Below are 19,164 nucleotides of genomic sequence, written 5' to 3'. Positions count from 1 at the left end.
CAAAAGAAACACAAAGAAATGAATCTCTCTCCCGATCTCCCAGCCGCATCATCTCATCAGGATTCAAACGACGTCACCAATGCTATGGACTCTGAGACAGAGGTAAACCAAAGCGAGAACAGCTCAGATGAAGACACATCTGACAGATCAGTATATCACCAGCATCCTATTTCAAAAACCTTTAACCTACAATATAATACTTTGCATCCGAACCACTGAGGATGGCGATTGAACACAAAGAGTTAATAGAGCTGTGCTTGGAACACCATAACCCTGAAGCACTCTATATTGAAGGTATAAATCAATATTTCTTCCATAACAACCCAAGCAAAGCACTAGATTATCTACGACAATCAGCTAAGGAAAACATGATAAGGGTACGTACCTTTATGGTTTATTACTGCTGTGCAATGGAAACTTGAATCAGGGGAAAAAGATTTTAGACACCCTAAAATGGGAACAAACGTTAACTACATTCAACAGCTACCGGAGAAAGATCAAAAAAGTACTCAGTGATTACAGAATTACTCTGGATGACATGTATCTAACCAACATGGACAGGTTCAAACCCCCAAGAAGCTGCGATCTCCACAAAAAGAAACATCTGTGCAAGAAATGTACTACTTTCTAAGAGTTCAGATGTTTGTGGATTATATTGCTTATAGATAGCAAATTATAATGTTACAAAAAAAAAAGATAGCAAATTATATTATTATTTGCTTTTCTTTTTCTTTTTTTTCGAGACGTGAGGCAGTTATTATATGTTCAGAATTACGTAATTTCGAATTTCGTGTTTTTACCAAATACTTAAAAATATATCAAACTCAAATACATGCCTCTCTCTAACAAATGTAAAAATATGAAACATAAAAACAACCAATGTTTATTATACATATACTTTATCTGTTTAAATTATTTTATAATCCACATCCCGCCCGTAGGACGGACCGATCCTAGTATATATATATATGTATATTATTGTTTGGAGATGGCAACATTCGGTGGGACGATAGACGCATGAATGGTAGTAGAGGCCATAAAGTCAGAAACCTAACTTTTGGACCGACCAAAACTTTCACTTCATCCCAGACTCAACCAGAAAAAAACAATGAGATCTTATCAAAAACACGATTAAATTTGGGTGAACGCAAACCGAATATTTGGTATTTTCATATATTGGTACTCGACTTGGCTTGTACGGGTAGTAATTTTGTTTTTACTTATATTTGTTTGTTAAAAACAAATATTTGCAGTTTCTAAATAATTACTAAAAATGATAGATTTTCAAATTACTTGTCTTATTTTATTATTTGTTACTTATAAATTATTTGCAATTTATTTGATAATATTTATAAATTAGTTGAGCATACATTATGATTTAAAGCTAAATAACTTTATTGTATATAAAGAATAGTTCATTATTTTTTCTATGTTTTAGTTAATTTGGAAAATATAATATATAAGAAAGAAAACTCTAAGAGGATTATATATATATATATCACTTATGTTTGATTTACATATAAAAAGTAGAAATATAAACAAGTTATTTTATTATGATTTAAAATTTTTTTTTTGTTCATTAATAAAAACGAGTAATAAGCCAAGCAACGCCAAATAGTTAATTTTATTTTTATATTTATCTTGTAATTGCAAGTAATTTAAATAAATTACTTGATATTCGAGTTGATCAGACCAAATACTCAACTTAACAGGTCAAGTACCGATCAAGTAGTACTAGTGAATACGAGACAAGTAACGAGTAATTGTGTCCACTCCTACTTTCACCTTTTCCTAAGCTCACTAAATACCATATTAGACCTTAAATCGCTCCTCGTTAATTAGACTCAAAACTAAACAATATATTATTTCTTCTTTTGTTTTCTCGGCCTTCTGGTCAATCATGCTTTAATTCCAATCGCGGTCCTAGCAATTCTATAGTCTCATGAACACACCCCACAATATTTGGAATTTTGAAAACAACATAACGACCAAATTTCAAATTCCAATAAAAGTTGAGTTTAAGTTCGTTTCCCATCAGCCAAGACGTCTAAAATCCATCAAAATATATATCCAGTTTTGAATAATCAAAAAAAAATATTTTGTCATTTGAAGATTCGTTTTTTTTTCTTTTGCTTTCTGTTACGATATTTCTTTCAAATCCTACTATATATTAATTGAAAAGTCACTTAAGCGATTTTTGCTTATGTGTCATTCATATGTGAAGTTTAGAATTAATTCTCTTAATTTGATTGGTTGTTGGTATTTGAATTTTCATTTATTTAATTAAAGTTTTAAAATGGAAACTAATCCTAGAACTACCAAATTTAATCTATATTACCATACAAACAATTAAACATTTTAAAGTTAGAAGAATTAACATAATTGTATAGAAACAATTAAATATAATAGATTACATTATAGAAATTTAATATATCCTACTATATATTAATTGAGAAGTTACTTAAATGATTTTTTCTTATGTGTCATTCATAGGTGAAGTTTAGAATTAATTCTCTTAATTTGATTGGTTGTTGGTATTTGAATTTTCATTTATTTAATTAAAGTTCTAAAATGGAAACTAATCCTAGAACTACCAAATCTAATATATATTACCACACAAACAATTAATTATTTTAAAGTTAGAAGAATTAACATAATTTTATAGAAACAATTAAATATAATAGATTACATTATAGAAAATTAATATATACATATAAATACATATGGTACGATATAAATTATTTTAACATATTTAAATTAATAGTGGATACAATAAATTGTAGATTACAAAAAAATAATTAACCTCAACCTAATAATATTTTTTATACTCACTATATATATATATTTTCTAAAATGTGTCCAATGGTTGCAAAATAGTGAAATATACAATTTTAAAAATATTCAGTCATTTTTCAGTGACAAATATTGATTGTATAGTCGAGTTATTACTTTCAGAAATAATTAAAGTATTTGTATATTTAAAAACAGAAAATATATAGTAAGTATTTTACAATAATATTAATAAATGAAAATATTTATTGTAATATAAAACTGAAATATTGTAACGTTATACTAATACAAGACTAGAGTTAATATACTCTATTATATAATTCTTATAGCTTTGATTATAATAAAATTATATTGTAAATTCGTTAAAATAATATTAATCAATAAAAACTTTTATGATAATATAAATTGAAAATCAGAAACAATATATTAATACGGGACTAGAGTTAAAACTCTATTGATATTTTTTTGATTATAAAAAAATTGACATGCTTATTTTGTAATAGAAAAAAATAAAGGATACATGCATATATAAAACATTAGTGAAGAATAATAAAACTTCTTTGTTGTATTCTTTGTTATTTTATACTTCTACGTACTTAATGTTTTATATGTTTGCCGAAATACATGTGGAAAATGTAGTACTGTAACTGTTAATTAATTATTTGTAACTATTTTACTTCTAAATAAAATAAAGTGGTAGAAAAAATAATGTAAAAAAATAATGTGTTATAAAATAACTTCTTGTTTATTAATATTTGTTTTTTATTAATGAAAAATTATGTCATAAAAAACTTTTGAAAACTTGTAATAAAATTTATAGAATTAACACTATATCTCATTAATCTTCTAAGATTATACAATATCAAGACTTTGATTTTCAAACTAATTAAAATAAAAAGGTTACTTTTAATAGTTATTTTTATTATTCAAAATTATAAAATTATAAACATAATATATAATTTTCATAAATATTTACACCCGCGAAATCGTGGAAAACCACCTAGTTCAGTTTAAAAACGATTTTGGGTCTTTCTTTTTCATCTATTTCTTCTCCCTGATAAAATATGTATATGGTGAAGAGTAAAACTGAATTAATTGATACGTGATTGCTATTAATGTCACATTGGTTAGATACAACGAATAAACATCCATCCTAGTCGTACGGATTCATATTCTTGCATTGCAGGCAATATGTTTTGTTGCATTTGTTTAGTTAGTTCATGTATATATAGTGATTTATGGATGAGATAACCAACATAAAAGAATTAGCTACTTTCAAGTTGTAAGGAAATAATTAAATTCACCGTGTCTCGAGGTCGAGGGGGCCTCCAAATGAGTGATAAACAAACTACGAACCTAATCATGTTACACATTCAATTCAACGCTCTAATATTTATAGTTACAAGTGTACCGGGAAATTATATTTCCGAATCAAGGAGCAGATTAGTTTTTTTATTCTCTATAAAATAACATGATTTTTATGCACTATATATTTAGGTGTATAAGGGTCTCGAAAAGGAACTCTTACGTACTCAGCATGTATTCTAGTTACAATACTTTTTAATGTTTTTGGTGCACAATACTTTTTAATGTTTGAATCTAAAGTAATTCAAATTTATTATTATTTTTAAATCATAAAAGCATATAACATAAATTTAATTTTTTTTAATTTAATTTAATCTATTTCACAAAAAAAACCAAGTTTTGTAAAATTGGTTTGAGATATTTCTAAATGTGAGAATGTACTTGTGTTTATTACCGAAGAAATTACCACACACAAAAAAATACATACAGTGAAACTTCTATAAATTAATAATGTTGAGACTACACCAAAACTATATTTTTATTAATTTATAGAAGAAATATTAATTTATCGATATATTAATTGAATAAAAATTCAATTTGGGATTTAAAATTATATTATTTTATAAAGATTTATATTAAATTTATAAATTATTAATTTAAAAAGGTTATATTGTATTCGTAAAACTGCTTGCGCTATATGATATTTTGATTATATGTTTCAGGCGCTACGCTATCATCCGCTCAGAGCATAGCTTTGTGAACATCGATTGATATTATAATCAAAGGCCACTGCATGTGCCATTTAACTTCAATGCACGTTAATTTTATTGTTACTCTTTGGATTCATTAAACCTTATTAAATAAACGTGCCCACATATTCAAAAAGGAATCTTTCGGTATTCATTTATAAATACCACTGTTCTAAAACGCATTAAGCGTTTATTACGCTTTAGATGACTGTATAGCGTTTAACCGTATAGGTAAACGTCTAAACGAGGTATATACGGATATATACTTTTATATATTTCGTATAAAATTAATATATAGCATTATTTTTGAAAAACTTAACGTAGTATATTTTAAATCCAATTTTATGTATAAATATATAGTTTAACATATATAAACAGTTTTAAATATATAAAAATAATAAATTTAAAATGATTTTGCAACAATTATACTAATATCTACAATCATATATACACATAAAATAAATGAAAGTTCCTAGTCTAGTTGCATAACATATATTAATACATATAATATCATTCATATATACATTTGTGTTGTAGGAATACGACTAAAACAATACAAATAACTGAAAGTCAATCTTAATATCATTCAGAACTCTGGATAAAATAAAAGGTTTTTTAGACTTTTACTACGATACATGTCTAAGTAAGTTTATTTTGATCAACTAGTTTTTTAATAAAACTGAAACCAATAATTTGGTAATAACCAAAAGTGAAACGGAGCCGATAAAATAAGTGACTATTTCAAATAATTTCGATGGAAACATTTTTTTAACTTAAAAGGAAACATTTTTTCTCATAAACAAAGCTATAGCATAGAGAAACATAAACCACAAATAAAACACCTTGTTTTTTAAATAAGAAAACAGCTTGTTTAAAAGCATTTCCATTGGAAGATACTAACGAGTATTTAACTAATAATAAAAGAAAATAGAAAAGTAAAAGAGACGTTTTGAAAAAAAAAGTAAGAGAGACGAGAGAAGAATATCTTCAAAAAAATTGAGAATTTTTTGCGATATGTGTGCATATATGTGTTCTAAATTTGTTTTAGCTAGATATTATATTATAATCACATACCTATTTTTATTAAAATACTAATACTATTAAGTTCGGATACTAAGTTGAGAAATTTTGCCAATGAAAGTGTACTCTAACTAAGTTTTTTTTTTAACTAAGTGTTACATGTTGCTAATTGTTTTGTATAATTTAATTATAATATGTAATAGGTACATAATACATTTGTTTCAGAGTTACATCTACTATGTTTTCTTAACTTCATGACATTTTCATTTTTTTTGACAAAAACTTCATGACATTTTCAATGTTAATACAAGTTCTTAAACATCTAATATGGATAAATATATAGTTTTTGTTCTATTCTGAAATTTTTAGTTAGCACTGCCAAAATTGATTGGTGAACTAGTAAAATGATAGAAACTATGAAAACAAGTTATATGGAAAATATAAAGATGTTGAAGACGTTTCTGCAGTTCAGAGATCATTCATGTACCACATACGGAGAATCAAAAGGCGGATAGTCTAGTATGGAGTGCAAGAAAACAATCGTCTTTCGTCGTTCATATGGATACAAAGCTACCAGTTTGGTTCACAGAGTCGAGTCTGTTTGTTTGATGATAAAAAAAATGAAAACAAGTTATATAAAATCTATTTTTTCTAATACTTTAGATCACAACTCGTGAGTCCATTAGCCTACTAGATTTTTATATATATATATATCAATATATGTTATGCAACTAGACTAGGAACTTCCCATTAAATGTAACAGTAAAATCAATCATATGAAAAAAAGATTGTGAAAGTATACAATGTTGAATTGTTGTATGTGGCGTTCCATGAGTTTAGTTTCCTATGTGCCAATGAAAGTTATATTTTGTTATAGCTGTCTAAATGTCAAGGAATATATGATGAAAGAAAACGAATTAAGTGGAAAATACAACAAAGAAATAAATAAAAAGAGAAGAAAATAGTTAATAAGGATGGAAGTGGAGAAAGAGAGAAGACATGTGGAGATCACATGGGATACTCTGCGTTTACTCTGTCCACCTCAAACTCTTAATCCATTGGTCCTGTAAACAAAGACACATTTACCCATCTTTGGCTCCCACATTTTTATCACCTAACCATTTGTCAATTTGCATCATCTTTCTATTTTTAGGATTTTATGTATGGTCGTTAGGTCATTGAAATTAAGAAATACGTTTCTAATTGTTAACGTAACCCTTAAAATAATTGTCCGGGTAGAAGTTAATGGGAAACAAATGATAGAACCTAATATTTTCAGTGTCAAAAGACTTTTAGAATTTATATTTCAGACGAACATATCACTCCACTTGTTTTTGATATCACGTGGAAAACAATCGAGATAAGACGCATCAACCAAAATATAAGGAAAATGAGTATTCAATTACCTAATTAACAAAAACGTCAGCCAAAATATACGGGAAATGAGTATTCAATTGCCTAATTAAAAAAAGTCTACACGAAAGAAAGTATATCCTAGTTAGAGTTCTTCCAGCGACTTACTACTAGAGATACTAAAAATGGAACACTTACAAAAAGAACATAAAGTTACATTTTGATTAAGGGTCTGATTGGTAATGGCTGTATCTTTAAAATTTTTGCTGTAGAAAAAAATCTGTAGACTTTTTGTTGTGGCTTTAGATTTTATTGCTGTAGAATTTTATGGAAAGCACTAAAAAATTGCTTTAGATATTTGACTCTGCAGAGCACTTGTACAGCTGTAGGTTATTTTAAGAGCTGTGGTTTCAAAAAAAATTTAAAGCTTGATTGCTCTGAATTTGGTGTTGTAGAAATAAATAGAATTGTAGACATCACTTACAGCAACTACCAATCGTTACATAAATCTATCTTGTTGCATTTTGATTAAATCTATCTTGCTAACACTTTTGACATATGTTATGTCTAATTTCTTGTTCTCGTTGGAGATATGTGAAAACTTCGCAGTACCATTGCACAATTTTGATAAAACTCAAATCCACCAAAAAAAAAAATTCACTGGAAAAAATGGGAAAAACTTTGTTTACTAAGAGAGGAAAGCGGGATTGGTTTCCGTATGATCTATGAGTTCAACCTTGTTTTACAAGCAAAACAACTATAGAGGCTAGTTCAATACCCTGATTCGTTAGTGACTCGAATTTGAGGAAAGATACAACAAAATGAGTTCGTCTTTACGAATAATCTCTGTAAGCAGCTTATCTTATATGTGGACCAGTATTTCAGCGGCACGAAAGCTACTGCTATTGGAAATCGGATAGAAGATACATTTTGTATATGAGGTCAAGGTGTAGGAGAATCCTTGGATCCCTACAACACCACTAGACCGGCTCGCCTTTAAGCCCTAGTTTTGCACCCGAACATGATAGTCAACGACTTTATTAATCAGGAATTGAATGAATAAGATGTTGGATTACTGAATGATTATGTTAGCCATGTTGATATACCTTTGATAAGGAGTTTGGCCATAAGCTAAACTCATCGCCGTGATATATTTTGTTGGAACTACACTAGAAATGGCCGGTACACGGTTAAATCTGGATACTGGGTACCTTGGAACTTATTAAAGACTGAGGAAGGGAAGGAGGTACTGGAGCCATGTATAACTAAGCTTCAAGCCTTTTCTTGAACGATAAAAGCGCCTCAGAAGATATGTCATCTTATATGGAAATTGATAACATGTCATGTGGCAGTAACGAGGAATTTGATACAACGTAATATGAGATGCGATAACTATTGTCCAAAATGTGGAGAACCATAAGAATATGTTAGTTATGCCATCTATGAGTGCCCGTCAGCTTTACAAACTTGTTCCCTATCAGCGACACCAACGAGTCCATATATCTTTTCGGTATAAGAGAAAGAACAACATTGTCGAGCCAGAAATAAACATGGATCCTTTGTCTAATCTGGTATATTTGGAAGGCCCGAAATGACAAACTCTTTAGGGGGATAGACATGGATCCATTGGAGTTAGTTCATTATGCAGAGAGTAAGTGTCAAGCATGGTTTAATGCAAACGAGATGGTGCCACCAATTCCACAAGATCGTAGTATTGAGAAACCCCAATTCTTAAGCTTGGATAATATATGAATGATAGATGGATCATGGACATCCACAGCACAGCTCAGCGGGTGTGGATGGTTTGGATAGACTGCTTGGAGAAGGTTCAACTTATGAGGACTACAAAACTATATACGGCGAGAGTCTGCCTTGCATTCAGAAGTGGAAGCACTGCGATGGGCGATGGAAAGTATGCTTCAAAATTCGACATGTCAAAGCTTTGGAACGGATTGTAAGGATTTGATCACCATGATTAAGGAGTTCATGCTTGGCCAAGTTTTGCAACAGAATTGGAGAGGATAGAGACTCTGCAGAATATGCTTCCCGGACTTCAAGATCATTCATATTCCACGAGCAAAAAATCAGATTGTAGACTCTTTAGCTAGAACTCAGAGGTCTTTCAATAGAGAGCTTTGTTTTATTGGTTGTTCTATTCTGGTCCGGTTCTCAGACCACCTCAAGTTTGATTAATCGAATAGCCGTTCGTTGTCAAAAACAGAAAGTTGCATTTTCTTAGAGTTTTCTTTAATCTCTTTCACTTAGTTATATTGTGACACCCGGCTCCCCGATTTCCAACCGAGGTTCCCGAGCACGGGGGTTAAGGACACATATGCCTCCACATTCGACATCTCTGTGTGTCCCGTTATTGGTCCCAAGAACTTCAGGTGTGTTTTCTTCGGTGCCATTGACACTTCGACTTACGGTTCAGCGAAAGGGAAGGGGAAAAAATGGGTGAGTAAAGAATACTCATTGAAGCGATTCTAGACCAGTCTTCCCCATGAGCCTCTATACTGCTCAATGCGAAACTAGAGTCGACTAGTCACTACACTCAATTAATGCAACTTATATAACTAGCTGCAATAGTTTCATTTCACGTAATCAAGCAATGCAATGATATCAGTCATCATTCAATACACATAATTCTATTTAAGAGTTCAATCATCCTAGAACTCTAGGACCTATACAGCTCAAGCGGTCCATACCACCCCTTTTTCTGCATCCCTATGGAGCTGCATGCTCTGGTATGCTCAACATCTGGTTCCTTGGATGCGGTCCACCCCTGCAGTGTATTATGACCCCTTCCCGCCAAGACTCAGTGTGACTCAATCTTCTGGCGTCTCTAAATTAACCCACCCTTTCCGGGTGGCTTACAGTTCATTCATTCATCTTTCCTTTTTCCTTACTCTTTTCTTTTTTCCTTTCATTTCCTTTTTCCTTATTCCTTACACTCATTCATTCTTTCCTTTTCTGATGCCACCCGTTCTCGGTGTCACACTCAATTCATTAAACAACCATTCATGAAGGTCCTACCACATCTAACCGGACCGATTAACATTATTCTATGATCCTATGTGTAATTCTTTCTATACATCCTTGCTTTCACAAACACTCAAGTCAAACAATCAGATCAGATAATCATATCAATATCACCACATCAACACAAAGCAGTCCATTGAAAGTCCTTTAACAATATGAGAGTTCTTATGCAATATGATCCATGCAGCTATCATTCTAGGATTTGTCATGATCTAACAACCTAATATCAATCAGGATCTAATCAATCCTATCTCCTCATTCAACAATATAAAGGAGCATGAGAAGAGATCTAGGTAGAACACTTTACCTTTGCTTAGATCTGGATCTGGAAACAGGAGACAAGAGATATGAGATCTGGGAACAACAACACCACACGGCTACCACCACCACTCGCGCTTGCTCACAGCGAGGAGGGAGAATCGGCCGGGATAGAGAGAGAGAGAGAGAGAGAGAGAGAGAGAGAGAGCGAACACGAGGAGAGAGAGAGAGAGAGAGAGAGAGAGCGAACACGAGGAGAGAGAGTCGGCGGCAAAGAGAGAGAGATAGAGAGAGTCGACGGCTAAGGCTTACAGGTTCCGGGGCTTCTCTTTAGAGCTTCACTTCTAGGTTTCTGATGAGAGACAAGATGATGGAAGCTTATTTTTATAAGGAAAAAAGAAGGAGAACCGTAGGGTTTTCTTATTGTGTTGTAGAGAATCCATTTCCCTTTTAAAATTTAAATGGACCGGTTTTGGGGTGTTACATATATGATCATAACCTGATTGTTAAATATACTATGACTCGTCATAGTCCCTGTTCGAAAATGTGCCCTCCGCGACGGAAGCTCGCCGGAAAATCGTGTAGCGGCTGGTGGCCGTGGCGATTCGAGATGATTCAGTCAACTACTCGGAAAAAGTTAAAAGTTCATTATTTTGTAGATGTTAAGCTCGAAATCTCAATTCATGGTATAGATCTATCAATATTTTGATTAAAAGGAACAAGATTTGTAAGAAAAAGTGAAGAAATTATGAGAAAAAAAGAATGAACAGCCGTTGTAAACTCCTAAGTGATAGGTCAGGGACGAGGACAGTTTGGTAATTGTCACTTTCATTAGCCTAAAACTGAAAAATGGTTAAAAATTAACTTTGTGCTTTCGAACCTTCACCTCGTAATATATGCAAATGATACCGACTACTAGACCAAAGGCCACCATCGTTATTCTTGTACATATTTAATATAAAAATCTTCAAAATTATATAAAAGCTTCAAAATTCCTCCCCGATTACTTTCCGTATAATCTTCGATTTATCCATTATGTTCTAGGTTTTTCCTGTCTATACGTGTTATGCCTAGCGTAATTTTGAACCTTGGTTATAGTATTAGATTTTAAGGAGAATTAGTGAAATAACTAAAAAAAACAAAATTTGATAAACAACATTTATAGGTACATGTGTCTGCTTTTGTGCGAGAGATGGAGAGCATATAAGAAAAATATCTATAAATAGCGCAAAAATCAATAAAGATAAAACGAGACTGGGTGCCGTTCAAAAAAAAAAAAAACGAGACTGGGTAAAACATAAATAGAAAGGAAGAGCCCATATAAAGTTGATGTAATAAGTGTTTTTTGTTTGTCGTTGTGCGTAGTCATGTGCGTAGTCATATCTACCAATGAAGCTTGAAAACGTCTACCGTACAACCATGGAGCTTAGAAAATATCTACTTATGGTTTGTGATCAGAAATAGCGTTTATATTTCACTATAAACCTATCAACCCGATCTTCCAAGTAAAAAACAGTCGAAGATCATGTTAAAAAAACAGTTGTGATTTTTGTATCATTAAAATCTATTAGCACTAGAAAGACCAATTTTATCTAGTTTTGTGCTTTTGTCGTCTACTTTGACACTATTGTTGGTTACATTTTATTATAGCGTCTCTAAGTCTTCAAAGTATCTCCAACTTACCATTCTATTTTTTTATACTTTAAAATAGATTCTAAAAAAGAGTTAAGTTTACACCTATTTTATTTTGGAGTTAAAAATAGAATAATTAAATAAATTATTATTCTGTTTGTGAAGTAATCTCATCTTTTACTGTATAACAGAATAAAAAATAAAATAAGATTTGAACATTTTTTACTCCAAACTTCATTTTAGAGTAACAAATGAAATATAGTTGGAGATGCTTACCGATTCATGTAAGATCTAACCCATTACAACAATTTTATAAATACATAATAGAACGTATGAGATTCCTTTTTTATTATTGTTATTACATTGTGATAAAAAAAATTAAAGTCGACAACAACCATGACACTAAAAACGACATTTTATATTATTATTCATCTCTATTATTTTTAATATCTAATCACAATACCAAATTTTCCATTAAAATGATATTTTATATTATTTATTTTAATATTTTTTACTAAATTATCATTTAAATTTAAGATGAAAATGATATAATAAAGTTTAAAATTGTAATATGTTTCTAAAACTAACTTATCATATTCATATTTTATGTTTGTTTGTTAATTTGTTTTTGTAATTTTGTATTTATTTTGTCTGAATTAGTTTATGTGTTAATTTATTTGTTTTATGTAAAATATAATTGGTAACTAAATTATATAATTAGACAATGAAAATTATTTGAATACTATGACAGTTTTAGTTACAATCTGATCTACTGAAGATACTCTTTAATTATATTAATGAATGAAAATAAAAATATAAATAATATTTTAATGTTTAGTGTTGTAAATATAATGTAAAATATATTTGTTTTAGTTAGAAATTTGAACTAGTAAATAATATTAATTTAGTTATATTATTAAATAAATATTTAGTGTGATAAATAGTATCATGTGTGATCAGTGGTGGATGCACTTGTAACAACTAGATAAGTGCCCCCACTCAAAATCTTATAACCCATGCTATTTTCTTGAAGTTCAAGATTATTGCCCCCATGATAAATTGTAATTTTTCTTACCCCATCGATTTTCGAATTTCAAATTGTGACCGAAAGAAAAATTAAACAGGCTCAATTCAATGGAATCTATTAATTGTAAATTATTTTTGCAAAACATTTAGACATTTAAACCTAATCACTTAGTTTCCTAATGCAAAAAATTCATTTTTCTTAATAGTTTCATTTAAATCTCATGTCTATTCAGTTATTTTTTCATGATATGATTAAAGATATTATTAGAGAGAAGATCCACATCGGAAATATGAAAGAGACTTAAGTAATATATATAAGAGACTTGGGTCAATCCACTAATTGCCAATTGGTTTTAAGTTGGAAGTCCAGAAAACTTGTCATGGTATCAGAGCGGACCCAATACCATGGCCCATTAATTCGATCCGGACAGTGGCTCGATCATCTCATTAGCTGATGGGCCATAGAATGTTCAGTTCCACCGAGATCGCTAGAAAATAAAGCATGATTTTGGAGGGAGTATGATGGATTATGCGAGATTAATGGTTATACGCACCATTATCTCGACGGAGGGTATTGGAGAAAAGATCCACATCAGAAATATGAAAGGGACTTGAGTAATATATAAGGGACTTGAGTAATATATAAGGGACTTGGATCAATCCACTAATTGCCAATTGATTTTAAGTTAGAAGCTCATGAAACTTATTAAATTTATGTCTATATTAACACACAAAAAAATTAAAAATTAATATAATAATTTATAATTTATTTTTTAATAATTTATTTTTTTGCCTCGACTCCAAACTTTTTTTTACACCCGCATGATATGTGTGAATTATACAATACTAGATGTATGACTATTCACAAAACATCAAATTTAGTGGAATAATAGTTTTTTTTTTTTGCAATCCCACTAAATTTGATGTTCCAGAATTCTGTTGGAGTTGACCTTACTACAGAAAATTATGAGCTGTAACGTAAACTTATTCATGGCCTATATCACCATCATGTAAAAATATACTAACTAAAAAATATAGTCCAATGAAATTGAATTCTTCACTGTGACCAATCACCAATGCCTCTGAATCATAACTAGTCATTCTTGATTAACTATCGAAAATACCTTGATAAGTAAAATGTATCAGTACTTTACATTCTTTGAAACCAATCTAACTACTATCATTATTAATGGGATATAAATTGAAGGTAAAAGGTGAAAAAACGGTGAAACTGTGTTAGTTTGTGAGCAAAGAAGATCACGTGGGGAGGATAAGAAATCGAATTGATGGGTTCATGGGAATGCTCTTATCGCGGATCTTGCCTCGTTTGACCACACTCTCTCTCCCTTTTCTCCAATATTATTTCTCGTTTAATAACTTTTATTTTATTTTATTACAATTTTTTTAAAAATCATAAGAGAAACTGTTTTTGTGTTCACATGTGGTGGTATAAATACATAGAAGACTTCTTCAATCCATTTCCAAGAGAAAAGCGAAGAAGGAATCCACTGTTAGAACTAATTTCATCTTTTCTGTTTTTGTCAAAACCCATAAAAGAATGACTTCATGGAAGAAAACAATCGCAACGCCATTCAAGAAAGCGGCGACGTTCTTTAACCAACCGCAGCAAACGTCACACAACCGCCACGCAAACGCCAAGGCGAGGGAGGAACACGAGAGAAGAACGGTGAAGGAGCTTCAAGGTGACGTCATGGCTTGTGGTTATGAAGATGTCCTCGTCATGTGGTCGATTCTTGACAAGTCAAACTCTTCAAACAATCTCAGTTCTTGATTAGTTGCTTATAACCAAAAGTTCTCTTTCAACGTAATTACATTACGTGAAAAAGGGAATTCGAATCTTTTTCATTTTACTTTTCCATGTGTACAGTTTATATTAGCCCGCCATGTCTCTCTTCCTTCTCCTTATCTTCATGTGGTCGCGGCTTCTATATTTCCTTTAAGTTAGATTTTAATGAAAGTTCCCATGATTAGTTTTAATTCGGATGTTTGTAATCCCCGTGACGATCTAATTATCGAATTCACGGTGCGATTTTTCATTTCGTTCGAAAGAAATTAAGTCTTTTGATGGTTTTATTTAGGCTTGTGGTTATTACCCGAACCATACCTGCCGAACTGAACCGAAAGTTTGGTTTTTGATTAGTTCGGTTCAGTTCGGTAAAGAAAATTGTTTACGGTTCTGTAATCGGCTAGTTCGTTTTCTAAAATTTATTTTACCAATCAGTATCAATTTTAACCAAATTTCCAACCGAACTAACCAAACTAATCAAAATTTGAACCGAAATTAACCAATTTTTCAAATTTTATTTGATTTACACCAAAAATTTAACTGAACTAACCGCAAAACCAAATACTTCGGTAATTTTTTTTGAAATCGTACTAACCAAAAACCGAACCCAACCGAATTTTATTTTGATTCATTTCAGTGAGATTTTGACCGACCCGAACTAGCCGAATTCCAAACTAACCGATCCAAACTAACTGAAGAAACCAAACCTGTAGGCCTAATTTTATTGAACCATTAGATTAATCTAATATGTTAAGAACTTGAGATTATAACCAGTACTGGTTATGATAAGAAATAAATATAACCGTTGAATAATAATGTATTTCGTAAAAAATGTAGCTGATAGAACTTTACATTATCTCAGTAACGGATCTCTAGTCTCATGGGGGACAATGTTATCCACTCTTATCCAGTGGACACTAGACTTGGCTCATTGATTGCCATGAAGTTTCAGTTTTCTTTTGGGTTAGTTTCCTTGCCTGGTTAATTCAGTTTAAAAGAAAGTTAACCAATTTAAACATATTGTTCTGGTTCGGTACAATCCCATTTACATGTTTGGTTACTTTGACAGCCATAACAACAGTTTTTACCCCCAAAAATAGTAGAACATGTGACCAAAAAAATTACAAACAATATATCAACGATCTTCAAATAAGATGAGTGGTTATTATAAGAAATTCAAAAAAAAAAGAACAAAAACTAAATGTCAGGCCTTAAAATTTGGGGAACCCAATCATTGAACCCAAAATATATAAAGAAAAAAAGTACAGCCGTATAAGGTGCAGTGTGCGGTAATGTGATGAATGATACGATGTGATTGCTTTAAAGTGAAAGTGGGACAACATGATTCCTATAACGTGCCTTGTCTTCTCCATCACCCTCATTAACATCCCTAACATGTTCAAACATCTGATCAGAGAGCTGGCCTCACTTCTGCAACGTAACATGGCCACTTAAAAGGTCAAATCCATCTACATACTTTTGGAATTTTAAGTACCAGTTTGAGAACGAATACCTGCTTTTAGATTACAAGACACAAACAACACAAGAGATATACATATATACATACGTGTATTATGTTTTTTTTTTGTGGTAGAATCTAGCTTATTAAAAAAAAAAAAGAATCTAGCTTATTATGTTTCTATCAACTATTGGGTTTATTCATGAATGATTGATCTAAAGCAAATTACATTCGGGGCCTATTATAGAGTGAAATCTGGAGAGATACATGAACCTATGTGAAAGTTTCTCTAATATGATCAAATTCATTAACTCCATTGTCTGTAATTAATGAACTACTCCCTCCGTTTTTTATTGTAAGTCGTTTTAGAGAAACTTTTTTGTTCCAAATTATATGTCGTTTTCAATTTTCTATGTAAAATTTATTAATAATTAATGTTATATGACCAATGGTAATATATCTTATATTTTTCTATTGGTTGAATTGTGGTTAGGTAAATAATTAATGATGTTTTTGTTTAGAAAATATAAGAAATTAATGGTTTTCTTAATCTACGTGCATAGCTATAAAACGATTTATATTAAAAAACGGATGGAGTATTTTATTAGAGAGAGACTCTGTTGTCACTTGATTTTGGTCTGGCTTGTCAATTGTTTGCAATATACTTTTTATATCGGAACTTGAATTGCTATTCCCGTATACAGTACTTTTCATCAAATGAGCTTCACCAAGCGAATTTTTTTTTTTTTTGGTTCAGTTGCGACATTAAATTTAACAGAGCTTCTTGTACTTTCAATGTTTAATGGAGGTACTCCACAAATATGAATTATTATAAGGAATCTCAGACATAAACCATTGTCTGACAGGTCCTGTACTTTCAAGTTGACATGAAGAAGAGAACTTGAAGTAGATAAATAACAGAGAAGCTCCTCGAATTTATTTTTACCAATATCGTATGTAGTTGTACGCACATAAACTAAGGCCAGGAAAGTCACTTAATGAAACCGTTAAAGTTGTTCTAGTAAGTGTCCGTATAGTTACAAAGACTGAAACTTTGCTGAACTGTAGAATGATAGGGTAAAACACAGAGCCAAGCAAAGTCGAAAATGTTCATGAACCAGTGCTTTATGAAGGTATAGGTATAGTTCGGTAGGTGATCAAAGCTGAAAAGAAAGAAGGAACACAAAGATATACATAAACTATCAAATTTAGTCAAAAAAAAAAAAAAAAAGATATACATAAACAAAAAACAACAATGATAGATACATTTGGTCTTCATTTTTTTTCACCACTCATAAGTCCAATTAAGGCCCATTCTTAGATAATAAGATCATGCCACTTTTTTTGTTAAAAAAAAAAAGAATCATACCACTTTTTGTAAAATGTGTTTTTCCAATCTAATACACTGATTGAAATTCAAAAGTTTTGTTTGGGTTTTTGTTATTCTATACAGTATAATTTTCAATCTATGCACCTATTAGCTAAGAATGAAATATCTAATGATTAGCTTTCCACCCTTTGTAAGCCCATTTGGGCCGATGGAAATATTTGCCCACAAAAAGAAAAGAGTTATAGTCTGTGGACAACAACTCATAGTTTAACAAATAATGGTGGAGAAATTGAAATTGTTAAGAACTTGAGGGTCTAAGTAGAAATGAAGCAAATATAAACGCAGCAGCAGCAGCAAGAAAAGTGGATAAGGATTTTCTAACCGAAGCAGAGAGCGCAAAGATAAAAAAATGGCGAGCGTGAGTGGGTGTGGTTCGGTGAGCCTCTTAACTAACCGCAATGCATTCCTGGGAAGCGGACTGCAACACCGTGCCGTTTTCCTGAAACCATGGTCGCCGCCTTCGCTGCTCAAGTCTGGGTCCTTGGTCGTTGAAGCCAAAACCAAAACCAGCAGCGAAGACAGAATCGCCCGCCATTCTCGCATCCGTAAGAAGGTACTTCCTTCAACTCTTCACCAATTGCTCTATCATCTCCTCAAGAAAGTGGTTACTTGGACATGTTTTGTTAGAATTGTGAAAAAGTTGGATGCTTTCTTTGAAATTGAATTGAAGAATATAGATAATGTTGCTACTGTGATGAATCTTTATTATGAGTAGGAACTTTGTTTGATCCTTGAATCTTATTTGTCTTCTCTTTATAGGTTAACGGTACAACGGAGAGGCCAAGGCTGTGCGTGTTTCGCTCGAACAAGCATCTTTATGTGCAAGTGATTGATGATACCAAGATGCACACTTTAGCTTCAGCTTCCACCAAGCAGAAACCTATCTCTGAGGAGTTCGACTACACTTCTGGACCAACCATTGTAAGTTGTTCTTCTTTATACCAGATGAATCAATTTGATAAAGAGAGATGAATCAATTTAGTACGTTTTGTTGATTCGGGTAGGAGGTGGCGAAGAAAGTAGGGGAAGTGATAGCGAAATCATGCTTGGAGAAAGGGATCACAAAGGTGGCATTTGACCGTGGTGGTTACCCTTACCATGGGCGCATTGAAGCTCTTGCCGCTGCTGCTCGTGAACACGGTCTTCAGTTTTAACCGTTTGTATTTTTCATTTCCTTTTGTTTCTGCGGAACAGAGAATGTAGACAATCCATTGAAATGTTGAAGTTTCCCTTTTATGAAGAGTGTCCTTTGTTGATAAAAAAAAACATTTTAAGTGGCTGGTTTTGGACTACAATAATATACACATGAAACAGAGGTAATCATCATAAGTGGCAA

General features: G+C 31.5%; 2 protein-coding genes across 2 annotated transcripts; both read left to right on the top strand.

Annotated features, from left to right (window-relative positions):
* Nucleotides 1–13,878: 13,878 nt before the first annotated feature.
* On the top strand, nucleotides 13,879–15,266 carry LOC103833013. Its single transcript, XM_009109117.3, has one exon. The coding sequence runs from the start codon at nucleotides 14,731–14,733 to the stop codon at nucleotides 14,962–14,964; it is 234 nt and encodes a 77-aa protein (XP_009107365.1). The 5' UTR covers nucleotides 13,879–14,730; the 3' UTR covers nucleotides 14,965–15,266.
* A 2,776-nt stretch (nucleotides 15,267–18,042) lies between these two features.
* Nucleotides 18,043–19,102, top strand: LOC103833012 (50S ribosomal protein L18, chloroplastic). The gene is made up of 3 exons (XM_009109116.2): nucleotides 18,043–18,381; nucleotides 18,588–18,749; nucleotides 18,833–19,102. Exons 1-3 carry the CDS (start codon nucleotides 18,178–18,180, stop codon nucleotides 18,980–18,982), a joined length of 516 nt encoding a protein of 171 aa, XP_009107364.1. The 5' UTR covers nucleotides 18,043–18,177; the 3' UTR covers nucleotides 18,983–19,102.
* Nucleotides 19,103–19,164: the final 62 nt, after the last annotated feature.

This window comes from Brassica rapa, chromosome A08 (genome assembly GCF_000309985.2).
Source record: "Brassica rapa cultivar Chiifu-401-42 chromosome A08, CAAS_Brap_v3.01, whole genome shotgun sequence".
NCBI classification, from domain to species: Eukaryota; Viridiplantae; Streptophyta; class Magnoliopsida; order Brassicales; family Brassicaceae; genus Brassica; species Brassica rapa.
This window is presented reverse-complemented; position numbering and strand designations above follow the sequence as displayed.